Source organism: Anomaloglossus baeobatrachus, chromosome 9 (assembly GCF_048569485.1).
Source record: "Anomaloglossus baeobatrachus isolate aAnoBae1 chromosome 9, aAnoBae1.hap1, whole genome shotgun sequence".
In the NCBI taxonomy this organism is placed as follows: Eukaryota; Metazoa; Chordata; class Amphibia; order Anura; family Aromobatidae; genus Anomaloglossus; species Anomaloglossus baeobatrachus.
This window is the reverse complement of record NC_134361.1, coordinates 18,447,146-18,474,693: the sequence shown is the minus strand read 5'-3', so window position 1 is coordinate 18,474,693 and position 27,548 is coordinate 18,447,146. Positions and strand designations below refer to the sequence as shown.

Below are 27,548 nucleotides of genomic sequence, written 5' to 3'. Positions count from 1 at the left end.
TTTTAGCTAGGTGAGGGGTGACAGCTGGGCTGAGGTACTGAAGGAGATATGAGGGAACAGAGTCACTGGAGCAAGGAGCCTGGTAACTTCTTCTGTGACCAAATTGAAGAGCGAAAGTGAGCTAGATAAATTGCAGGAAGGAAGAGCATGCATGATATTATGAGGCTGTGAGGAAATTTCCTGGCGTATATGGTCAATTTTTTTCTTTAAAATAATTTGCCAGGTCGTTGCGTAGAGGTTGGTGGTTGGGGCCAGAACTCTTAGGGGTACTTTGCACGCTGCGACATCGCTAGCTGATGATAGCGATGCCGAGTGCGATAGTACCCGCCCCTGTCGCACATGCGATATCTTGTGATAGCTGCCGTAGCGCACATTATCGGTATGGCAGCTTTACATGCACTTACCTGCCCTGCGACATCGCTCTGCCGACGAACCGCCTCCTTCCTAAGGGGGCGGGTCATGCGGCGTCACAGCGACGTCACACGGCAGGCGGCCAATAGAAGCGGAGGGGCGGAGATGAGCGGGACGTAAACATCCCGCCCACCTCCTTCCTTCCGCATAGCCGGCGTGAGCCGCAGGACTCAGGTAAGGAGATGTGCCTCGCTCCTGCGACTTCTCACACAGCGATGTGTGCTGCCGCAAGAACGAGGAACAACATCGTATCTGTCGCTGCCGCCACATTATGGAAATGAACGACACTACACCGATGATACGATTTCGACGCTTTTGCGCTCGTTAATCATATCAAAAGCAATTTACACACTCCGATGTCGACAGCGACGCCGGATGTGAGTCACTTTTGATTTGACCCCACCGACATCGCAGCTGCGGTGTCGTAGTGTGCAAAGTACCCCTTAGACCGAGGAGGGAATGAAAACTATCAAAGAGTCGGTTAGGATTGTTGGCTAGAGAGGTAATGAGCAGGGGTGTAACTACCGCGGTCGCAGAGGTCACCATTGTGACCGGGCCCGCAGGGTTAGGGGTCCACCCTGCAGATCAGCAACCAAATCCTCTCTCTGAGAGAGGAGCCGTGTTGTTCAGTATCAGACCACGTGGCCGCTATGTGCCTGTGAGTCAGGGGGGCCTGGTGTCAGCGGCAGCTGCACCAGGCCCTCCCTCACCCATCATCGGGAGAGGAGCACTCCGCTCCATTCTCCTTGATTCTCCCACTGTGCCTGCACTCGCAGAGCGTGGTGATATCATCACTGCTTTCTGCTGAGATGAAACAATAGAGCGCAGGACGGGAGGACGCTGACCGGAGCAGCGAGGGAACGAGGAGAGGTGAAAACTTCAATGGCTAACATACAGTTAGGTCCAGAAATATTTGGACAGTGACACAATTTTCGCGAGTTGGGCTCTGCATGCCACCACATTGGATTTGAAATGAAACCTCTACAACAGAATTCAAGTGCAGATTGTAACGTTTAATTTGAAGGTTTGAACAAAAATATCTGATAGAAATTGTAGGAATTGTCACATTTCTTTACAAACACGCCACATTTTAGGAGGTGAAAAGTAATTGGACAAATAAACCAAACCCAAAAAAAAATGTTTTATTTTCAATATTTTGTTGCGAATCCTTTGGAGGCAATCACTGCCTTAAGTCTGGAACCCATGGACATCACCAAACGCTGGGTTTCCTCCTTCTTAATGCTTTGCCAGGCCTTTACAGCCGCAGCCTTCAGGTCTTGCTTGTTTGTGGGTCTTTCCGTCTTAAGTCTGGATTTGAGCAAGTGAAATGCATGCTCAATTGGGTTAAGATCTGGTGATTGACTTGGCCATTGCAGAAGGTTCCACTTTTTTGCACTCATGAACTCCTGGGTAGCTTTGGCTGTATGCTTGGGGTCATTGTCCATCTGTACTATGAAGCGCCGTCCGATCAACTTTGCGGCATTTGGCTGAATCTGGGCTGAAAGTATATCCCGGTACACTTCAGAATTCATCCGGCTACTCTTGTCTGCTGTTATGTCATCAATAAACACAAGTGACCCAGTGCCATTGAAAGCCATGCATGCCCATGCCATCACGTTGCCTCCACCATGTTTTACAGAGGATGTGGTGTGCCTTGGATCATGTGCCGTTCCCTTTCTTCTCCAATCTTTTTTCTTCCCATCATTCTGGTACAGGTTGATCTTTGTCTCATCTGTCCATAGAATACTTTTCCAGAACTGAGCTGGCTTCATGAGGTGTTTTTCAGCAAATTTAACTCTGGCCTGTCTATTTTTGGAATTGATGAATGGTTTGCATCTAGATGTGAACCCTTTGTATTTACTTTCATGGAGTCTTCTCTTTACTGTTGACTTAAAGACAGATACACCTACTTCACTGAGAGTGTTCTGGACTTCAGTTGATGTTGTGAACGGGTTCTTCTTCACCAAAGAAAGTATGCGGCGATCATCTACCACTGTTGTCATCCGTGGACGCCCAGGCCTTTTTGAGTTCCCAAGCTCACCAGTCAATTCCTTTTTTCTCAGAATGTACCCGACTGTTGATTTTGCTACTCCAAGCATGTCTGCTATCTCTCTGATGGATTTTTTCTTTTTTTTCAGCCTCAGGATGTTCTGCTTCACCTCAATTGAGAGTTCCTTAGACCGCATGTTGTCTGGTCACAGCAACAGCTTCCAAATGCAAAACCACACACCTGTAATCAACCCCAGACCTTTTAACTACTTCATTGATTACAGGTTAACGAGGGAGACGCCTTCAGAGTTAATTGCAGCCCTTAGAGTCACTTGTCCAATTACTTTTGGTCCCTTGAAAAAGAGGAGGATATGCATTACAGAGCTATGATTCCTAAACCCTTTCTCCGATTTGGATGTGAAAACTCTCATATTGCAGCTGGAAGTGTGCACTTTCAGCCCATATTATATATATAGAATTGTATTTCTGAACATGTTTTTGTAAACAGCTAAAATAACAAAACTTGTCACTGTCCAAATATTTCTGGACCTAACTGTATAGCCTGTGCCATTATTGTACCGGGGCACAGCGGGAAGGAAGGCCCTAAAGGAGGGCCATGCACTGTAATAATTATTATATATTTCCGGGGTCCGACTCACTCACCAAGAAACTGCTAAGTGCTGATGAGCCCCGGAACCAGAGGCCCTTTCTGTGTTCCCGCGCAGCTCTGCTCAGTAGGACACTCTGCCCCTCTCCCGGCTAAGAGTGAGGGGAGAAGATGGAGGCGCAGCCAAAGAGGAGCAGCTGATTCCTAAAGTTCTGTGTGTGGAGCTGATTTCTGCAGGTGTGGAGGTCAGAGCTGAGAGGCAGCAGGAAGATGGAGGCCGCACAGCTCCACATGCACAGCAGGAGAGGAAGAGCAAGAAAAACTCCACAGGTCATCAGCAACTTATGAAGAAACAGAGAGGTGAGTATATACTTATTGGATCTGTCTGTTTGCGTTTACATACAGTGCCTACAAGTAGTCTTCAACCCCCTGGAGATTTACAGTGCCTACAAGTAGTCTTCAACCCCCTGCAGATTTAGCAGGTTTGATAAGATGCAAATAAGTTAGAGCCTGCAAACTTCAAACAAGAGCAGGATTTATTAACAGATGCATAAATCTTACAAACTAACAAGTTATGTTGCTCAGTTAAATTTTAATAAATTTTCAACATAAAAGTGTGGGTCAATTATTATTCAACCCCTAGGTTTAATATTTTGTGGAATAACCCTTGTTTGCAATTACAGCTAATAATCGTCTTCTATAAGACCTGATCAGGCCAGCACAGGTCTCTGGAGTTATCTTGGCCCACTCCTCCATGCAGATCTTCTCCAAGTTATCTAGGTTCTTTGGGTGTCTCATGTGGACTTTAATCTTGAGCTCCTTCCACAAGTTTTCAATTGGGTTAAGGTCAGGAGACTGACTAGGCCACTGCAACACCTTGATTTTTTCCCTCTTGAACCAGGCCTTGGTTTTCTTGGCTGTGTGCTTTGGGTCGTTGTCTTGTTGGAAGATGAAATGACGACCCATCTTAAGATCCTTGATGGAGGAGCGGAGGTTCTTGGCCAAAATCTCCAGGTAGGCCGTGCTATCCATCTTCCCATGGATGCGGACCAGATGGCCAGGCCCCTTGGCTGAGAAACAGCCCCACAGCATGATGCTGCCACCACCATGCTTGACTGTAGGGATGGTATTCTTGGGGTCGTATGCAGTGCCATCCAGTCTCCAAACGTCACGTGTGTGGTTGGCACCAAAGATCTCGATCTTGGTCTCATCAGACCAGAGAACCTTGAACCAGTCTGTCTCAGAGTCCTCCAAGTGATCATGAGCAAACTGTAGACGAGCCTTGACATGACGCTTTGAAAGTAAAGGTACCTTATGGGCTCGTCTGGAATGGAGACCATTGCGGTGGAGTATGTTACTTATGGTATTGACTGAAACCAATGTCCCCACTGCCATGAGATCTTCCCGGAGCTCCTTCCTTGTCCTTGGGTTAGCCTTGACTCTTCGGACAAGCCTGGCCTCGGCACGGGTGGAAACTTTCAAAGGCTGTCCAGGCCGTGGAAAGCTAACTGTAGTTCCATAAGCCTTCCACTTCCGGATGATGCTCCCAACAGTGGAGACAGGTAGGCCCAACTCCTTGGAAAGGGTTTTGTACCCCTTGCCAGCCTTGTGACCCTCCACGATCTTGTCTCTGATGGGCTTGGAATGCTCCTTTGTCTTTCCCATGTTGACCAAGTATGAGTGCTGTTCACAAGTTTGGGGAGGGTCTTAATTAGTCAGAAAAGGCTGGAAAAAGAGATAATTAATCCAAACATGTGAAGCTCATTGTTCTTTGTGCCTGAAATACTTCTTAATACTTTAGGGGAACCAAACAGAATTCTGGTGGTTTGAGGGGTTGAATAATAAATGACCCTCTGAATAAACTTTTCACAATTTAAAAAAAAAAAAATAAAAAAAGAAATAACATTCTTTTTTGCTGCATTTCACACTTCCAGGCTGATCTACAGTCCAAATGTCACAATGCCAAGTTATTCCGAATGTGTAAACCTGCTAAATCTGCAGGGGGTTGAATACTACTTGTAGGCACTGTACATCGCTATGTTGCTTTTACTGTATATAATTGTGCATGTGTCTGTATATATATGTGTGTATGTAAATGTGTGCATACAGTATATGTATATCTGTGTATAAATAGTATGTGTGTAAGTACCTGTGTGTTTGTATGTATAGTATATGTGCTTGTATGTGTGTATAAGTGCCTGTGTGTATATATAGTATGTGTGTGTGTATATGCATGTGTGCAAACAGTATATGCATCTCTGTGCATAAATAGTATGTGTATATGTGACTGTGTGTGTGTATATTTTGTGTGTGTTTATATAGTATATGTGGATCTGTGCATAAATAGTGTATGTGTGTGTGTGTGTGTGTGTGTGTGTGCGTGTGCGTGCGTGTGTGTTTAGCCTCCTCAGAACCAGCAATTCTCTTTGCTACTGCTCGATGGTGATGAATTTGTCAGTGATATATTGAAATTCCAGCAGCCGCGTGCTATGCAGGAGAAGGTGGGCGTCTTCTCTCCACTCAGATCACACGCTGCAGTGACGTAATGAACAGACAGAGCCAGCCGAGCACAGAACAGCGCTCTCAGTCCCCTGGCAATGCCTTACATCACTGCAGCGTGTGATCTGAGTGGAGAGTAGACCGCCCACCTTCTCCTGCATAGCGCGCTAGAGCGGTCGGAAAGGGAACCAAACATCAGCATTTTCCTATATAAGGTGCGGCCAGTGCAGTACTGGCACTATCAGGCACAGTGTGTACATACCATTAGTGGGCAGCTCGGGTGTTTAGGCTGTGAAATTCAAGTTTATAAAGTTTGAAAATTCATGCACTTTTTGATTGACGTGTGCACCTCGCTGCTAATGTCCGGGCGGGTTATGCACGTGTATCCCCGCCCATCCCCCACGCCGCCTGTTCCTCCCTCTCACTGGCCGTATGTAAATTTCTAATCTTCAGTTACACGGCGTCGGAGTTGGCGCCTGCGCATAGCGCTCATCTCCGGCGCCATGTTTCTGAAGCCCACAGTATTATGGTGCATGAGAGGGCGGTGCATGAGAGGGCGGCGCATGCGCCCTCGCTTCTTCAGATCTGTTGTGACCACGGGAGCATGCGTGGTCACAACAGGACTGGAGAACATCTGATCTTACCCTGATTAGCTGCAGGGGAAGGGGTATAAGATCAGTGCTGGTCAGGAGCAGGGCCAGGAAGGAGACTCAGACATCCCAACCATTAGGAGTATCTCTAAGAATAGGGATAGAACAAGACCCCGTTGTCTAAGGGTCAACTTAAGGGCCCTGGTTTCCCTCTATCCCCATAGTGCCATGTGACAATTTCACAATACATTGCAATATCAGACTTTTTCTCTTGGGAGAGAGGATGCATGCATTACTGGTGTTTATAGACAGGTGGTGCAAATGGAAGACACTGTGGAATTTTCACATGATTGGGTGCAACAATCATCACTGTTTGAGGAGTTTGAAGAGCTTTTCACTTTGCTAAATGAAGAAGCAATAGTTTTTTAATACACAGTCCAAAAATTATCCTTAAATATGGAGACAAAACAGGTGCACTGTGTTTTTTTTTAATGTGAAAAAGTAATGGCCTCTCAAAAAGAAGTGTGGGCCACAACTGATTTGCTAATCACAAACTCATTAGGCAATTGCATAGGCTTTTTGAAAACCACGCATTTTGGGCCAACAACTCACCAGTGCCACAGACCCAAACTGACAATCTTTGGAAGTCTGGAGCCCGGAGAACAGAAGATGAGAAAACTCCCTCAATGTTGATAAGATCAGCTCAGTAAAGATGTAAAAAAAAGCAGAATAAAAACTAAAAATACACATTTAGGAAATAAAAACAAATTAGAAAAAATAACTTGATACACTATTTTATTTTAAAAATTAAAAAAATAATGCAAACATCCATGTCCGTAAAAAACAGACCGTGCTCAGAACGCAATCCCTGACCTAGCCGTCAGTTCTCCTGACCTGAGGCGACTGCTTCATATGTGTATAGGAGTCACTTAGCTCAAGACACGAGGCCAGCGGGCCGGGTACAGAGATCTGAGAATAGTCTGTGTTACATGTACATGTGAATTTGGCCTAAAGTGATGTGATACCTTTTATGTTACTTTTATGTATTTATTGAATATATGAATCTATGTGTTATCATCATCATCTTGAAATTTTTTCCTTTCCTCCAAGAACCAAAACAGGACATCCCCCTGGCTGTGATCATTAGTGTGGTCGTCGTCCTCATCATCGTTATTGTTCTCACAGTTTTTGGAGTCATTATCTACAAAAGTAAGTGCCAAGAATATAATGAAAAGGTGAGGAAAATCTGCTACTGAGTGTCACGCTGCATTAGACATGGCCCGGTGTAGTACAGCGGAGTCACCACAAGGTGGCAGCAGAGTAATGTCATGTTATACTAACACGTGACCCGGAGTACTACAACAAAGTCACCACAAGGTGGCAGCAGAGTAGTCAGAGAACCGAGTCAGCAACAGGAAGTCAAAACAATGTACGAGGGGGTGAACGAACTCAGAGTCAGAAGAAAGCAAAATGGTCAGGAGCCGAACGTTAATAGAGAAAGCTGAAGGGAGAGACAGAGCCAAATCAGAGATGGAAGTGTAAGTCAAGTACCGGGAAGTCCAAACTACAAACAAAGGTATGACAAGCGGGACGAGGACGGGAAAGGACAGATACACAGGTTAGGCAGGAGATGGTGCTTGGCAGGACAGATCAGGTACCTCAACAGAGGCAGCTACGCACAGTATGAGAAATAAACTATCACTGGCGCTGAATCAGAGGTGCAGCACCCAGATATAGCATCCCAGAAAGCGGAATGAGGCAGGGAGAAATTAACCCCTGACATGACCAGGCCAGAGCTGGGAAATACCACAGCGGCAGATACCGGCCTGGATCATGACACTGAGTTAAAATGATGGAATGACTGAAATGGGAAAGTACAAAAATAGGTGACTGCTAGAAGGACAATACACTTCAATAGAGAAGTATCAGTTCTATCAAATAATCACATGGATAAGTCCCCAGCGGGACTATAGAATGCTAAAAAACTAGTTTGAATAGAAAAAAAAATAATTAGAAGCAACAATTTGATCCCCCCACTTTTTATGTAAATATAAAAAGTTAAAAATGACCAATTGGTATGAAGGCTTCTGCACCTCTGATCTTTAAAATGAACATATCATTTTCACCTCATACCAACTACAACTCAAGAATATCTCCCGGATCCGTGCTTTCCTTAACCAAGAATCAGCAAAAACATTGGCGCATGCCCTCATCATCTCCCGCCTCGACTACTGCAACCTCCTGCTCTCTGGCCTACCTTCCAATACATAGTTAAATAGTCTCATTCAAAACTACAATTTGTCCAACAAAAACAAACCATCTCTGTCAATAAGAGAATAAAAAAAAGTGATATAAAGCAAAACAGACAAAGTGAAAGGGGTATAGGAGATTAATGAAAGCGGTTGTCCAGATTTGTGATGGTGAGAACAGGTAGTCATGTGACTGCAAGTATTCGACTTGCATACATGTGCTCACATGACGACTAGACATGTGCGATCTGGCTCAATTCACTTGTAATGAGTGAGACTGCACGTCTAGTAGGGATGTGGCTGGAAATATGGAGATTCTGGTGACGCTCTTGCTGCTGGCACCAGAATATAGAGTGACTGCAGACTTTCATTACAAATCTATACAACCTCTTTAATAAAGAGTTGTTTTATTTGGTGCTAAAATACACATTCATTGTAAAAGGAACCTGTCATGTAGGACATACACTCTGATCTGTGGACAGAATGGCATAGAGGAGGAGACGCTGAGCAGAATAATATAAAGGCTTATGGGAAAAGATTCTGTATAAGTTGTGTTTTATACATTGAAATCGCTGGTGTCTGTATGTATATGAGTCCAGTGGGCGGTTCTACTAGTGATTGACAGCTCTCTGCAGACACAGTCATACAGGGAATACTGTCAATCAATAGTAGGACCGCCCACTGGACTCATAGCCAATCAAACACCAGGGGGTTCACTGAATAAAATACAAGTTTCCAGTATTATTTCTATCTTCTCCTCTGCTTATTTCAGAAAAGAAAAGCAATTTCACGCTGTCCAGGGGTGAGTATTCTGTAATGGCCTCTGTAGCTCTAAAAAGACCAACCATGGATTTATTTGTGACAGGTTGTGGATATTAGGGTCGGGCTCTTTTAAAAATGATGAAGGATGTGTGGAGACACGGGGGTAGGTGGGTGCAATCGTCTGCTGACCTGGCTGCCTTTAGAAAGACCACATGGACCAGGGCTCATCCCAACTAAATGCCCGAACTTCATACCTATGGGCAGAACACTACTCAGACAACACAGGGTGCGGGAAACATAATATGTAATAATTAGATTTTATTGGATCCCCAACAGTCAAAGGTATATAACACAAATTCGGTGATCACCCGTCTCCTCCATCCTCAGTATTTGGTGATCGCCCCTTGCCTCCGTCCTCAGTATTCGATGACCGCACGACACCTCCATCCTCAGTATTCAGTGACCGCTGTCACCTCCAAGTCTAGTATCTGGACCTTAATAAAGGATGATTTTATGAAGACACCTTTACTGAATATTCTCTTCTTCACATTCCATCCCTGTCTGATTATCCATCATCACTGTCTGATTATCCACTATCACTGTCTGATTATCCACTATCACTGTCTGATTATCCACTACTGCTGTCTGATTATCCACTATCGCTGTCTGATTATCCACTATCGGTGTCTGATTATCCACTATCACTGTCTGATTATCCACTATCACTGTCTGATTATCCACTATCACTGTCTGATTATCCACTATCACTGTCTGATTATCCACTACCACTGTCTGATTATCCACTATCACTGTGTGATTATCCACTATCACTGTCTGATTATCCACTATCACTGTCTGATTATCCACTATCACTGTCTGATTATCCACTACCACTGTCTGATTATCCACTACCACTGTCTGATTATCCACTATCACTGTCTGATTATCCATTATCACTGTCTGATTATCCACTATCACTGTCTGATTATCCACTGTCACTGTCTGATTATCCACTATCACTGTCTGATTATCTACTACCACTGTCTGATTATCCACTATCACTGTCTGATTATCCACTATCACTGTGTGATTATCCACTATCATTGTCTGATTATCCACTATCACTGTCTGATTATCCACTGTCACTGTCTGATTATCCACTATCACTGTCTGATTATCCACTATCACTGTCTGATTATCCACTATCGCTGTCTGATTATCCACTATCGCTGTCTGATTATCCACTATCACTGTCTGATTATCCACTATCACTGTGTGATTATCCACTATCATTGTCTGATTATCCACTATCACTGTCTGATTATCCACTGTCACTGTCTGATTATCCACTATCACTGTCTGATTATCCACTATCATTGTCTGATTATCCACTATCACTGTCTGATTATCCACTATCACTGTCTGATTATCCACTATCACTGTCTGATTATCCACTATCATTGTCTGATTATCCACGATCACTGTCTGATTATCCACTATCACTGTCTGATTATCCACTATCGCTGTCTGATTATCCACTATCGCTGTCTGATTATCCACTACCACTGTCTGATTATCCACTATCACTGTCTGATTATCCACTATCACTGTCTGATTATCCACTACCATTGTCTGATTATCCACTACCATTGTCTGATTATCCACTATCACTGTCTGATTATCCACTATCACTGTCTGATTATCCACGATCACTGCCTGATTATCCACTATCACTGTCTGATTATCCACTATCACTGTCTGATTATCCACTACCACTGTCTGATTATCCACTACCACTGTCTGATTATCCACTACCACTGTCTGATTATCCACTATCGCTGTCTGATTATACACTATCGCTGTCTGATTATCCACTATCACTGTCTGATTATCCACTATCACTGTCTGATTATCCACGATCACTGCCTGATTATCCACTATCACTGTCTGATTATCCACTATCACTGTCTGATTATCCACTACCACTGTCTGATTATCCACTATCACTGTCTGATTATCCACTACCACTGTCTGATTATCCACTATCGCTGTCTGATTATCCACTATCACTGTCTGATACAAAATGAAGGAGCAATATGATTGTAATCCCGGCTGTTTTGCCTGTGTTGTATAATATGCAGTATAACCCTTTCCATATTTTCACAGCATCAGACACATCTTCTATCTCGGATGTATCAGTCACTGACTCTTTGTAAGTATCTGAATAATTCAGTATCTTATAAAAAAGTACATTTTCTCTATTCTGTATTTTTCTCTATTCTGTATTTTGCAGCTTAGTAAGTAGAGATGAGTGAACTGTAACGTTTGAAGTTCCTACTAGATTGATAGCTTTTTATATAGAAAATCAATTGATACCCAAGTGGATCCAAATAGTTACTAAATATTTTATTAAAGCAGAAAAACACATTTTTGGAAAACACAGTGCGGATTATGTATTAATAACAATCACACATTAAGGAAATCGTTCTCAGGGCAGCGTGATCCAGGACACAGCAATATTTACACAGATCTCATAACACTCATTAATGGATAAAAAGTCAATAAATACGTATAAGGATAAACCATTCATAAGTGTACACAAGAGATTGAATAAATATATATATGGATCCACTTGGGTATCAATTGATTTTCTATATAAAAAGCTATGAGTCATTTATAGGTAAAAGTCTTTGCTTGGGACCATAGTGTATATACTAGATTTCAGTATTATGGATCTGATGATTCTAATTCTTAAAATTTTAGTTCGTTCTTGATACCAAGTGTCCGGTGCTGAATTCTGAATACGGACTTCTCATGAAAGTCTGTAGTACAATTCAGATGCTGAATAAAGTTTGTTGATTTATTTAATCGTATGAACGTATATCTTACCATCATATAAAAATAAACACCAGACAATAGACAGTGATTGAAAAATATCAAAAGGATAAAAATCAAATTTGAATATCAAGATTTTCTATATATGCAATAGCGTTATCATTTACAATATAGAAATCCTTCTTGTCACCATGGTAGGATCTCAGGGGGCTCCTCAGCAATGTGCTGGATAGTTTGACCATCTGCTCCACAGTCACAGGTCGGAGAGTCATATTTTCCCCACTTATACATAAAATCTGCACAGACGCCAAAGTTTGTTCTGATACGATTTAGAGTAACCCATGTTTTCCTTGGTAGATTGAAGCCTGGGGGAGGGTTTTGTAAATTAGGGAACATTTGGGGATCACCTTCTACTACATTGACCCAAAGTTCTCGCCATTTCTCCTCTAAGTTGAAGTCTTGTCCATGCCGGTGATTGCAGTTCGGATGGGTGGGTGTCTTGATTTCAATCGTTGTATTGTAACATCTCTGATATTTTGGTGTATTGGAAGTTTTTCATTATTCACTACTTTAGTGTATTCTTTCAGTAGGAGCTTTTGTCTTCTTAGATTTGCGGCTGCAGCACAGCCAATCAAGAAGCTTTTCAACTGTGGGCATATCCAGAGCCATCACAGCCATGCCAAGTATTGGCCAGCACACCACATGACTCAGCCTATATAAAGGCCGTATCACGGGTGGCACCTCCATTCTATTCTGAGCCAGGTGCAGACTACTCTATCAGGGCCTGGTGCACCCTAAGAAAGCCTGGTGCAGGGTGGAATACCAGAGCTTGGAGCACAGTACCCTAATAGAACATGCTGCAGAGTGCGCTAACAGAGCCTGGTGCACAGTACCCTAATAGTGCCTGGTGCAGGGTGCTCTAATAGGACTTTGTGCACAGTACCCTAATTGTGGCTGGTGCGGAGTGCCCTAACAGAACCTGGTGCAGGGTACCCTAACTGACACACAGAGTTTTGCAGAAACATCTCTGACTATCATGGTGGCGTCGGACTCTATTCAGATTGCAGATTCTGATACTCCGCCTGATGGTTTCTCTGGTGTCTGGGATCAACACAAACAGACTCCTGCATCAACCTGCTGTGTGCTGGTTCATAGGCAGGCTTGCAAGAGTTAGGGGTACTTTGCACGCTGCGACATCGCTAGCCGATTGTAGCGATGCTGAGCGCGATTGTCCCCGCCCCTTGCAGATGCAATATCTTGTGATAGCTGCCGTAGCGAACATTATCGCTACGGCAGCTTCACATGCACTTACCTGCCTTGCGACGTCGCTCTGGCCGGCGACCTGCCTTCTTCCTAAGGGGGCGGGTCATGCGGCGTCATAGCAACATCACACGGCAGGCGGCCAATAGAAGCGGAGGGGCGGAGATGAGCGGGACGTAAACATCCCGCCCACCTCCTTCGTTCCTCATTGCAGGCGGGACGCAGGTAAGGAGATGCTCCTCGCTCCTGCGGCTTCATACACAGCGATGTGCGCTGCCGCAGGAATGAGGAACAACATCGTACCTGTCGCTGCAGCGTAATTATGGAAATGACCAACACTACACAGATCACCGATTTTTGACGCTTTTGCGATCGTTTATTGGTGCTTCTAGGCTTTAAACGTTGCAACGTAGTTACCGGAGGAGTATTCCTCAGATTAGAGAGAGCATAGGGCTCCCTGGCTTGAGGGACAGCTTATACACCCCAGTTCCCTGCTATCCCATAGTCATCATGACAATAACAGACCCTGGTGCACAGTACCCTAATAGAACACGATCACGATGCATTGTCATTGCACATTTTTCCCATTTTCCAGTACAATATGGGGCAGGGTCAGAATGAATGGTGTCATTCAAAAGTACAACTCGTCCTGCAAAAAAAAACCCTTTCTTTGGCTATATTGACAGAAAAATAAAAATATGTTGGCTCTTGGAAGAAGGAGAGGAAAAAAAAAATGAAAAACAGAAAATCACCATGGGGCGAAAGTGTTAAATGAGTGATTTCTGCGGGGTCCGTTCTAATGGATGATTACAATACATGTGACTTCAGCCTTACCGGCTCAGTGTGGGAGAGCTGTAACGTCGTATGACTCTGATTAGTGCAGACCTCGGGCGGTCCGTGCTGCCGGCAATATGCTCCAATAAAGTGTTTTATGAATGAGATTACAAATTCCTGACTGATGTCTTCCAGGAGAGACACCGCTCTTGTATCTCGGTACGTGGGATGTATCACAGCTCAGCCCCATTCATGTAAATTCTGAGATACCAGACGCAGCCATGGACTCGGGGGACGCTGTACCTAGAACCTCCACCATTACAATTCTTCTGATTCTTGTTATATTTTCTTCTTTTCAGATGAAGAAAACGACAGAAGCTATAAACCTCCAGTGATATGAGCTACAGAGATTTTCAGTTTCCAACCTCCAGATCTTCATTTATTTCATGCTTTGTGATTTGTTAGAAATGTAGGATGTAAAGGAACCTGAAGTCTGTAAGATCCACGGATCAGTTACCTTACACGAGAAGACTGTTCTGTGGAGCTCCTCTTAGAGCCATCACTCTCGGAGATACTACGCGGAGCTAATATCTGTATGATAAGGAAACACAGGGGCTCTTTGTGCCCCCACAATGGATACATGCAGCCAACTCTGCCTCCAGTCCGAATGACCTTCTAATAACGGCATAGCTACATGAGAGAAGATCACATTGTAATGTCTATGATTTTCAGTAAGGGGAATCGAAGTCTGACCTCTTAGAGTCAACGTCTATACTCATGTCACGGATTGTGAGGGAATAACAGTGGACCGGTGTAACAGGCCAGACTAACCCCCGACCAGAATGTACCCGGGGTATAAACTGGACTAGGCCACTTTAACCCCGGGTATATTCTGGGCGGGGGGTTATTCTGGCCTGTTAAACCAGGGCTCCCAGACTGGCCCTCAGGCTAGGGGGGACCTAGCTGTCCCTACTCCCAGAGATACGTCTAATGGTGATGATGTCTGGGCCACCTTCTTTGTCCATGTCCTGGTGGCCAGCCCTAATCTAATACCACCTCTCTCCCCACCCCAGGGGAGAACCAAGACAGGAGTCGTTGGACCCACAAATATGGACACAAAAAGGGAAATCAAAACTATCATGCTACACGCTCACACACAGTAATCAGACAACAAATGATAAGGCGGAAAATAAAGAGCAGGGAGGAAATAACCAGACGACAGGAGGAATTCCTCATCACACCAAGCAATATGCAGAAAATAACCAGTTACTAGAACACATCAGCACACGGACCGAATAAGCAAAAGCTATAGTCGACATGAGAAGACAGGTTGCTCCATCTTAAAAAGGCGGGCAGTAACCAAAAAGAAACCAGCGGGCTAGCAGAAATTAACACCTGCTAGCCTGATCACTAATGAGCACACACCTGGTTGATGCCTAAGTCTGCCTGTGCAACCCAGAAGCACCAGATAAAGTAGAGTGTGGAGTGTCAGAATCTGTAGTCTGAACAGCGTCTGATGCCGTCATAACACTGGGTGAGTTAAGAGCCAAACACCGTGAGACATACAAACCCTTTAATTGTAGTACTGAGTCAGATTTTCAGCAGGAATTTGACACCAGAGTATAATAGGGAAACCCAAGACCACGCCACTGTCTGGCCTATGTAGATACACATTTGAAGAGACAAAAAAGGTCCAGCTTCCAACTCCAAAGAAAGAAAAAATTATAGCTTTATCGTTAGTCCGGTAAAAGTACGGTATATACACATTACAAAAAAAATATATAGAAGAGTGGAAGACCTCCAAGGAACCGATATGTTTTGAACACTAAAGACATTCGTAAACCTGGTACCGGGTTTCAGACTCACTGTATAAGTCAGATTTTATGTTGAATGTGTTTTCTAAAAATTGTTAGTAATTTAATGTCATTTTTAATATCACGATCTTTTAAAAAATGTTAAAAAGTTAAAAAGATGTCTTCCCATACACCAGCTCCTACCTGCTACGTAGCGGGAACCTGTCACCTCAGAAACACTATTTACCTGTAAATATGGAAATCTGCTTGTAAATATTTAAATCATGTCTGGCAGTGTAACCGGACCAGCGGTAGCAGCGAGAAAATAAACTTATATCCTCCCTGTAGCCACTTACTTCCTGTCATCAGGGTGGAGCAGGGAGTAGTCACTATTCAGGGAGCACAGCTTTAATCACTCCCCAGCGCATCGATTGGCCCATCTGCTCAGCAGAATACAGTTAGGTCCAGAACTGTTTGGACGGTGACACAAGTTTGTCTGTTTATCAAAATATATTCATTTCTTTAATCAATCTGGGCTTAAAGTGCCGACTCTCAGCTTTAATTTGAGAGTATTTACATCCTAACTTGAGTAAGGGTTTAGAAATTATGGCTCTTTAATATGTAGCTGCCTATTTTTCAAGGGACCTTTAAAATCTCTTTAATGGGCTGCATGGGCGATTAATCCATCATCAATTAAGGTAAAAGGTATGGAGCTGATTCCAGGTGCGGCATTTGCATTTGGAAGCTGTTGCTGTGAACCCACAACATGCGGTCAAAGGAGCTCTCAGTGGAAGAGAAACTGACCATAATTAAGCTGAAACAAAACTCCATCGGAGACACTGCAGGAAATGTTAGAAGCGGCCAAATCAACAGTTTGGTACATTCAGCAAAAAAAAGTGTGTTGGTGAGCTGGGAACTCAAAAAAAGGCTACAGTACTGTATGGTTACTAAGCTCTTTTCTATTGGCTGGCAGTTTATGATGTCGTGTCAGCCAATTAGAAAAGCAAATGTTACTGTTTGGGGGGGGAGGAGGAGCGCTTGTGTATGATGGTCATAATATTAATGTTATGGCTTTTATTAATGATCAGTATTGTAGTATTCGGTCACTATTTGGTGGTAATATGTGGTCTGGTCACGGTATGGCAGTATTCCTCCCTTGTATATGGTACTATATGATCACTGTGGTGTAATATGTGGTCCGGTGATAGTGTGGCCGTATTTTGTGAATATTTGGCCTGTGCCTGCTATGGCCAGAGATTAGTTGCAGCAGACAGTTGAGGTGACAGATGGACAGGTCATCATCCTTTCCAATTTGAGCAGGGTTCCTTTAGTACTAATTTTAAAAAACTTGTACAAAATCCTTTAATACTGTTCACCATACTAAGAAGTGACTAGAATAATGTGGACCTGACAGGAGACAATGAGACTGTACATAAAGGATTGATTACTCTCAGTGAGAGAAACAAAATTTAAAATTTTGTAGTTGTGATACCTTTTAATGGCTAACTAAAATAAAATCATGATGATGTTATAAAGCAAGCTTTCGAGACATCTCTGGTCTCTTCCTCAGGCATGGTATGACAAAATATCTGAAGAAAAACAAATATATACACAAAACCGGACAGAGGGATGCATAGTAAAAGGACATTTAAAAACACTGAGCTTAGAAAGTGAGTCCTTAATTAGCTTAGATTAGTGGTGTGAGAGTTTTATTGTCCCAATATCCATGTAGGATCAGAGGCCTGTGCCCTCAGTCTCTGGAGCAGACTCTCCCGATTTTGTAATGACTCATAAATCCTCCTGACAGGTAGAGTCCTGTGTCCACAGAGTTAAACGTGATGAATTGTATTCCCAGACCCTGCGATGGCTTTGTGATCTGAAGTTGCCTTTTAATATGACAACTTTCATGTGATTTATTTTATGTCCTGAAGTACAGAAATGTTTGGCCACAGGTAAATGAGTTTTTTTTTTGTCTGTTATTGTGTGGCGGTGAGATCTCATTCTTGCTCTTAGGGGCACTTTGCACGTTGCGACATCGCAGGTGCGATGTCGGTGGGGTCAAATTGAAAGTGACGCACATCCGGCATCGCAGGTGATATCGTAGTGTGTAAATCCTAGATGATACGATTAACGAGCGCAAAAGCGTCGTAATCGTATCATCGGTGTAGCGTCGGCGTAATCCATAATTACGCTAACGCGACGGTCCGATGTTGTTCCTCGCTCCTGCGGCAGCACACATCGCTGTGTGTGAAGTCGCAGCAGTGAGGAACATCTCCTACCGGCGTCACCGTGGCTCCCATAGGATATGCGGAAGGAAGGAGGTGGGCGGGATGTTTACATCCCGCTCATCTCCACCCCTCCGCTCCTATTGGCTGCCTGCCGTGTGACGTCGCAGTGATGCCGCACGACCCGCCCCCTTGATAAGGAGGCGGGTCACCGGCGAGAGCGACGTCGGACGGCAGGTGAGTATATGTGAAGCTGCCGTAGCGATAATGTTCGCTACGGCAGCTATCACAATGATATTGCAGCTGCGATGGGGGCGGGGACTATCGCGCTCGGCATCGCAGCATCGGCTTGCGATGTCGCAGCGTGCAAAGTACCCCTTAGTCTCTGTCCTGTTTCTCCAACATAGAGACCCCCCAATAGGACATATAGTGCACAGGATTAAGTACACCATGTTGGAAGAGGAACATGTGAATGTCCCAGGAATCTTATAGTCCTTCTGTGTGTTAGGGATCTGTATCCGGTCTTTGGTCTCTACATGAGTGCAGGTTTTGCAGCTCTTTACATTGCAAGGATAAGTTCCTCTTGGTGTGTCTGAGGGCATTGAGCTCCAGATCATGATGCTCCTTAAATTAGGAGGTTGTCTGTAGCACAGCAATGGGGGATCTTTGAATATTGTTTTTAACCGGTCATCCTTGTGTAGAATGTGGTGAAGTTTCTTGGCCGTTCTTCTCAGTACCTCAAGCTGTGGGTTGTAGGTCACCACCAGAGGTACTCGACTATTTTCCTCTTTTTGTTTGTATTGAAGCAGTTCACTTCTAGAGGTCCTTGTGGCTCTAATGATCTGTTAATCAATGGAGGTGGGGTGATAGCCTTGGTTTAAAAATGTCTTTTTAAGATGGGTTAAGTGTTCATCCCTGTCTGCTGGGCTGGAACAGATACAATTATATCTGAGGGCCTGGCTGTAGACAATGGACTTTTTAATGTGTTTGGGATGGAAACTGTCACATCTGAGGTATGTGGGACGGTCAATAGGCTTCCGATACACTGATGTCTGGATTGAGCCATTTTGATTTTTTTATGGTGGTATCCAAGAAGTTGATTTCTGTTTTTGAGTGGTGCAATGTCACGTTTATGGTTGGATGAAATGCATTGAATTTTTCATGGAATTTTAGAAGCTCTTGCTCAGATTCAGTCCAGACTAGTAAGATGTCATCTCTGTAACGGAAATAGGCCAATGGTTTGGGGAAGCAGGATGCTAAAAAGTCATTTTCCAGTTTAGCCATGAAAAGGTTGGCATACTTTGGTGCTATTTTGCTTCCCATAGCAGTTCCTGTGCGTTATAGATATAGCTCCTCGCCAAAAGAGAAAAAGTTCTGTGTGAGGATGAATCTGGTGAGTCTTAATACAGACTCAGTACTCCACCAGACTGGATGATGAACCAACCCCAAAATATATGAAGGAGTTGAAAAAAGTCATCAGATGTCTGGGTACAGATTCCACAAACCTTCTGGACCTAATACCTGAGAATCCAAGGATGGGAGTTTTCTATATGCTACCCAAGATTCATAAACCAGGTAACCCAGGGAGACCGATCATCTCAGGGGTGGGAACGCTCACTGAAAAAAATCTCTGGGTGGGTAGAAAATGTCCTTAAGCCACTGGTAAGGAAGACAGACAGCTATATACAGGACACCACTGACGTTTTAAAAAACTATTAAAACCCCTACCCGAGAGTACCATCTTAGCCACCATGGATGTGGAATCCTTATACTCTAACATCCCACATGAAGATGGACTAATCGCCTGCCAAATGTTTCTTGAAGCTAATGGGATCCCTTCTGAGTCTGTATTAAGACTCACCAGATTCAAAAACCTGCACTCATGTAGAGACCAAAGACCGGATACAGATCCTTAACACACAGAAGGACTATAAGATTCCTGGGACATTCACATATTCCTCTTCCAACGTGGTGTACTTAATCCTGTGCACTATATGTCCTATTGGGGTCTCTATGTTGGAGAAACATGACAGAGACTAAGGGGTGCTTTGCACGCTGCGACATCGCCAGCCGATTGTTGCGATGCCGGGCGTGATAGTCCCCGCCCCCGTCGCAGATGCAATATCTTGTGATAGCTGCCGTAGCGAACATTATCGGTACGGCAGCTTCACACGCACTTACCTGCCCTGCGACGTCGCTCTGGCCGGCGACCCGCCTCCTTCCTAAGGGGCGACGTCACACGGCAGGCAACCAATAAAAGAGGAGGGGCGGAGATGAGCGGGACGTAAACATCCCGCCCACCTACTTCCTTCCTCATTGCCGGCGGGACGCAGGTAAGGAGATGTTCCTTGCTCCTGTGGCTTCATACACAGCGATGTGTGCTGCCGCAGGAACGAGGAACAACATCGTACCTGTCGCTGCAGCGAAATTATGGAAATGACCAACACTACACAGATCAACGATTTTCGACGCTTTTGCAATCGTTTATCGGTGCTTCTAGGCTTTACACGTTGCGACGTCGTTACAGGCGCCGGATGTGCGTCACTTTCGATTTGTCCCCGACGATATCGCAGTAGCGATGTCGCAACGTGCAAAGTACCCCTAAGAGCAAGAATGAGGTCTCAACGCCACACAATAACAGAGAAAAAAAACCATTTACCTGTGGCCAAACATTTCTTTACTTCAGGACACAACATAAACCACATGAAAGTTGTCATATTAAAAGGCAACTTCAGATCACAAAGCCATCGCAGGGTCTGGGAATACAAATTCATCACAATGCTTAACTGTATGGACACAGGACTCAACCTGTCAGGAGGATTTATGAGTCATTACAAAATCTGAGGAGTCTGCTCCAGAGACTGAGGGCACAGGCCTCTGATCCTACATGGATATTGGGGAAATAAAACTCTCACACCACTAATCAAAGCTAATTAAGGACTCACTTTCTAAGCTCAGTGTTGTTTACTTAAATGTCCTTTTACTATGCATCCCTCTGCCCTGTTTTGTGTATATATTTGTGTTTCTTGAGATATTTTGTCATACCATGCCTGAGGAAGAGACCAGAGATGTCTCGAAAGCTTGCTTTATAACATCATCATATTTTATTTTAGTTAGCCATTAAAAGGTATGACAACTACAAAATTTTAAATTTTGTTTCTCTCACTGAGAGCAATCAATCATTTTTTAACTGGCTAACACGGTACCAAAACCTTTTTCTTTGTACATAAAGGTACATGGGGTAAGAAGGAGAAAGGACTTTTTACTTTTAGTTACTGTAAGGCCAAGTTCCATTGTTTTGTATCAGTCACAATCAGTTTTATGACTGATGCAACGGATGTGTTGCAGATAGTGGCACAACTGATGTAACTGATGCTGCAAAAAAACGGATCCATTGTTTACTGTTTAACTGATTGCTCACAAAAGCTGATCGTTCCGGCCGCTGGAACTGAATTTACAGTGCTCACAGTAAATAACTGATCCGTAAAAAAACAATTCACTGCACACAAACGTTACAGTGTGCGTTCCTACCGCCTGACGGTCAGTCAGTAAACAACTGATTTGTTACGCGTCGGATGCAACGCAGGGCCATCAGTCACAATCCGTCACTAATAGAAGTCTATGGGGAAAAAACAGATTCCTGTAAAATATTTTGCAGGATACCGTAATTCCTCAAGGCGACGGATTGTGACTGATGCAAAACAACGTAAGTGTGAATTTAGCCTTACTTGTATTTTGGGGTTGAAAAAAGTGTACGTGAAAATGGGTGTGGCTAACAGAATGGGTGTGGCTTTAAATGGGTGTGATATTAAAATGGTCATGGTTTCCAAACACAAACAGGGAACCTGTTGTAAAATATTTGAATCCTTCCCCTGCTGTATACTGAGAAGTGTCCCAAAAAGATTCAAGCTGTCTTGCAGCTCAGAGGCCATCAGTGTCAGTGCAAACTATCAGTCCACATTCGTATGAAGGGAAACACTATGCAAGAGACCCAAGAGTACCCCACTGCTGACACTGAGACCGAAAAAAGCTATACTGCAGTTTGCCAAAATGTACATGAGTAAGCTAAAATCCTTCTGGGAAAGCGCCTGGTAAACAGATAAAACCAACATAAAGCTTTTTGGTAAAGCACATCACTCTACTGTTTACTGAAAATGGAATGAGGCCTACAAAGAAAAGAACACAACACCCTCAGTCACACATGGTGGAGGTCAGAGATGTTTTGAGGTGCTTCTGCAAAGAAGAGTCCAAAAGTTGAGAAGTGTAAGACGCTTGCTGATGGTTATAGGAATCAATTAATTGCAGTTATTAATTCCAAAGGATGTGCAACCAAATATTTAGTTGAGGGGGACAAAAATTTTGTCCGGCCCATTTTTTGAGTTGTGTAAAATTCTGTCCAATTTGCCTTTCTTTTCCTTTTTTTTTTAGTTGTTCCCCTACATACAAAGGAAATAAACATATGAATAACACAACATGTGTAATTGCAATAATTTTTGGGGAGAAATACTTCATTTTCTGGAACAATTTCAAGGATGCCAATATTTTGGGTCACGACTGTTTGTATTTGTTGTTTTCAAACTCAAGACTTGAGTAAAATGTGGAGACTGGCGCTCCATAAAGAAGTGAAGGAAGACACAAAACAATCCTTTTGAAGCACTGAATGTATTTATTATAAGATTGCTATCTCAAAAAATTGAAGCTACAGTCAGAGGCAGGGTAAAGACTAGAGATGAGCCACCCCCCTAGCGTTCGAGTTCGGTTCGTCGAATAGCGGGCAAGTTCGTCAAACGTTCGACGAACCCATTAGAACCCCATTGAAAACAATGGCAGGCAAACACAAACACATAGAAAACACCTTCTAAGGCAGGGGTCTCAAACTCGTCAGAGTAAGTGGGCCGCACATAAAAAAAATTTAAGGCAGAGGGCCGCATTCCTTTCAAATTTAATACAATACAATATAATTGCTAATCAATTATTTCAACTATTATAACAATGCTACATTAGTATGCGCTGAGAATCAAAAATACCGTGAAGCGAAACGTCATTTTTTTATATTATTTATTTGTCAAAGAGAGTGGGCATCTGTGATTGGCATCAGCATCAAAATGTATAAGCAGATTCCAGGTTATTTCAACAGCCAAGCAGAGACACTCATTCTCTGTCACAGCATTAAAAAAATTACATAGCGCTCCGCAGTATTTTTGATTCTCAGAGCAGATCAAGCGGACAGGTATGGGCTGCCACCCCCAGCTGCCTGGCTTTACCTTAGCTGGCAATCAAAATACAGGGAAGCCCAATTGTTTTTTTAATTAAATAATGGAAAAAAAAATGCGTGGGCTCCCGCCATATTTTGATCACCAGCCAGGTAAAACCAGACAGCTGAGGGCTGGGATTCTCAGCGTGGTAAGGCCCAAGCATTTTGGGCCCCCCGCAGCCCACAACCGCCCCTGGAAATGGCGCATTCATCACAGCGCTATTTCCAGGTGCTTTACCTGGCTCTTCCAGCGTCCCTGGTGGCAGTGGCACGCTGGGTAATAATGGGGTTAATACCAGCTTTGTATTCTCAGCTGGTAGTAAACCCGAAATTCATGGTGTCATGTCAAATTAGATGTGACCACCATGAATTTTTAGTAAACAGTAAAAAAAACACAACACAGAGAAAAATATTTTTATTAGAAATGAAACAAAAAACACATTTAGGGACTCCATCTTTTTTAGAAAAAAAAAGCTTCCCTCTGACATAGTCCAAAGTCAATGTCAGCTCAGCTTCATCGCTCTGAACAGATGAGCGTCTGTCCAGACCGACAAGAAGGCTGAGACTGAAAGTAACATTTTCCAGTCTTCCAGTCACCATCAAAATCATTTTTATCATCATCATACACACACAGCCACCATCATCATCATACAAACACACACGGCAATCATCATCATCATCATACACAGCCATCGTCATCATCATCATCGTCGTCACTCACAAACAGCCACCACTACAATCATCATCAGTCACACACAGCCACCACCGCCATTATCATCAGTTGCACACAGTCACCACCACCATCATCATCATCATCATCAGTCACACACAGCCACCATCACCATCATCATCAGTCACAAACAGCCACTACCACCGCCATCATCATCATCAGTCACACACAGCCACCACCGCCATCATCATCATCAGTCACACACAGCCACCACCGCCATCATCATCATCAGTCACACACGGCCACCACCGCCATCATCATCATCAGTCACACAGCCACCACCGCCATCATCATCATCAGTCACACAGCCACCACTGCCATCATCATCATCAGTCACACACGGCCACCACCGCCATCATCATCATCAGTCACACAGCCACCACTGCCATCATCATCATCAGTCACACACGGCCACCACCGCCATCATCATCATCAGTCACACAGCCACCACCGCCATCATCATCATCAGTCACACAGCCACCACTGCCATCATCATCATCAGTCACACACGGCCACCACCGCCATCATCATCATCAGTCACACACGGCCACCACCGCCATCATCATCATCAGTCACACAGCCACCACTGCCATCATCATCATCAGTCACACACAGCCACCATCACCATCATCACCATCATCATCATCAGTCGCACACAGCCACCATCACCATCAGTCACAAACAGCCACTACCGCCATCATCATCATCAGTCATACACAGCCACCACCGCCATCATCATCATCAGTCGCACACAGCCACCACCGCCATCAGCATCATCATCATCAGTCGTACACAGCCACCACCGTCATCATCATCAGTCACAAACAGCCACTACCGCCATCATCATCATCAGTCATACACAGCCACCACCGCCATCATCATCATCAGTCACACACAGCCACCATCACCATCATCATCATCATCATCAGTCGCACACAGCCACCATCATCATCAGTCACACACAGCCACCACCGCCATCATCATCATCAGTCACACACAGCCACCACCGCCATCATCATGATCAGTCATACACAGCCACCACCGCTATCATCATCCTCATCATCATCAAAACACAGCCATCATCATCATCATCCACACACACACAGCCATCATCACACACACACACACACACACACACACACACACATCATCACACACACACAGCCATCATCATACACACACACACATCATCATCACACACACAGCCATCATCATACACACACACACATCATCACACACACACACATCATCCATCACACACACACACACACACACACACACAGCCATCATCATACACACACACACACACACACACATCATCACACACACACACACACACACATCATCACACACACACACATCATCACACACACACACACATCATCACACACACGCAGCCATCATCATACACACACACACACACACAGCCATCATCATACACACACACACATCATCACACACACACACACACATCATCACACACACACACACACACACACACATCATCACACACATGCAGCCATCATCATCATACACACACACACACACACACACACACAGCCATCATCATACACACACACACACAGCCATCATCATACACACACAGACACCACAAACGTTCTAACGTGCCCTATGCTCTTGTTCCTTCCGCTGCACCCGCTGGCAAAGCAGCTGACGTCAGCGCTGCTCTGGTTGCGCTGCTGAGCTCGAGTTGAATGCCGCCCTTGATTGCTTCACCCTGACATCTGATTGAATGCTGCCTTTGATTGCTTCTCCCTGGCGGCTTCTCCAATGCGGAAGTGCGGCCGGCCGCGGCTGCAATGTGAAAGTGTGGCTGGCGACCGCTAAATGACTGGAGGCAGTGGAGGGCAAATATCAAGTGTTCTGCACTGTGTGTCTGCGGGCCGCATAAATCAGACTGGCGGGCCGCATGCGGCCCGGGGGCCGCGTGTTTAAGACCCCTGTTCTAAGGTGTCCAAAAGGTGACAACTCACAAGACACCACAAACACATGGTAAAGTGACATGACATATACTCATACGAAAACCAAAGAGCTGGACAAGTAAAAAGAGGAGGAGACACAGATATAGGCATGGCATGCCCTTCTAAAATCATGTAAAACACAGCAAGGGGACTCCAAGAAGAGTCTCCCTTTTTTCCAAAATTTGGACCACACACACCCCTTCAGTGGCAGCACTTGTGCCCCAGTTGCAAACTTCACATGTTGATTTGCATCAAGCACATTCAATACGAGTACGAATACGAGATGGAATAATGAGCAGCTATCATTTTCAAAAGCTGGAGAATCCGCCACAGTGTGACAGCCGTGCAGCGCCGTGCCGGTGATCAGTGAGTAAGAAAAAGAGAGGGAGAGACCGACTGACTACAATGGCCGCTGGCTCATATAGCCCCTATGACTCTGTGCGGCCAAGCCAATTACGGTAACACCACACCAAAGATGGCTGCGGCGTTACTGTGAGGGCAAGCAACGTCAGATGTGTTCATTGGCTGGAAAAAGGCGCTAGGAAGTCCAGAAATTAAAATAAAAGCATCGGAGCGAATACCATATTAGCCGTCGGATACCGAATACCTCGAATACCTCATTATCCGTCGGATACCGAACAGTGGCGAATTCATTCGCTCATCCCTACTAGTAATCCATTTACTATCCCAGGTTATCATCACCTATAGCAATATAAAGAGTTAAACTGGAAGATCGCATTAGCAAGAAAATAAGGTTCCTCATATGCATACAAATACTAGATTCGGTTTTAAATTCAAATATAGATACCCGCTGTGCCCAAAGGCTGTTGTTCCTCTGTTGCTAAAAATAAAGCAGCAAGAAATGGAGAATTCCAGCATGGAAAAGGGGACAAAAAAAACCCTTATTGCAACATGTGGGGAAGCAAACTGAAAGGGATTAGCACGATGAGATCCACACGCGTTTCGCCACTAGAGGGTGTGGCTTCTTCAGGGGAAAGTGTGCTATGTCTTTACTCATGCCCTATTTATACATTGATATGATTAAGTAATTGCTTACCACCATGAAGATGGAGAGATGAGAGTACACTTATTCTTGATCACTAGAGCTGTGCACACTTTGAGTAAGTACTCCTATTCCCAGAGAGACTTACTCCAATTGTATAAAATGCATACAGCTGCACACTGAAAAGGCAATTTGGCACTGCATTACTGCAAAAGAGAGATATTTAGTTTATGTATTGGCCAATGCATGTTAGCCCGGAAACCAACGGCAAGGTGGCATTTTGCCCAGACACGGATGTTTTTAACCTGGATGGTGGCATTTAAGTTAGGTTCCCGGATTACAGAGATATACCTTGCCGTTTGGTTTCCGGGCTTACATTCATTGGCCAATACATAAACTAAATATCTCTCTTTTGCAGTAATGCAGTGCCAAATTTTGCCTTGTACATTTTTGGCTTTTCAGTGTGCAGCTGTATGCATTTTATAGTTACTATGTTTTTTCGGCTAGAAGCTGTTCACATTTGTTGTATGTGCGGGTCAGATTTATGGATATTTGTAGTTACTCCAATTGTTTAGCGCTTCAGCT

General features: G+C 44.2%; 1 protein-coding gene across 4 annotated transcripts in view; it reads left to right on the top strand.

Moving 5' to 3' along the window:
* Positions 1 to 27,548, top strand: part of LOC142250862 (BOLA class I histocompatibility antigen, alpha chain BL3-7-like) — a 343,542-nt gene that overhangs the window by 62,816 nt on the left and 253,178 nt on the right. The window contains exons 7-10 of one of the 4 annotated variants that reach the window (XM_075323137.1): positions 7,207 to 7,305; positions 9,118 to 9,147; positions 11,274 to 11,319; positions 14,336 to 16,119. The exons of 1 other annotated variant lie outside the window; for it this stretch is intronic. In XM_075323137.1, coding sequence (XP_075179252.1) covers positions 7,207 to 7,305; positions 9,118 to 9,147; positions 11,274 to 11,319; positions 14,336 to 14,339 — 179 coding nt within the window. In that variant the 3' untranslated portion in view covers positions 14,340 to 16,119. Of the gene's footprint in view, positions 1 to 7,206; positions 7,306 to 9,117; positions 9,148 to 11,273; positions 11,320 to 14,335; positions 16,120 to 27,548 lie in introns of those variants that run through there. 2 more of the 4 variants (XM_075323139.1, XM_075323136.1) reach the window with 2 other exon arrangements.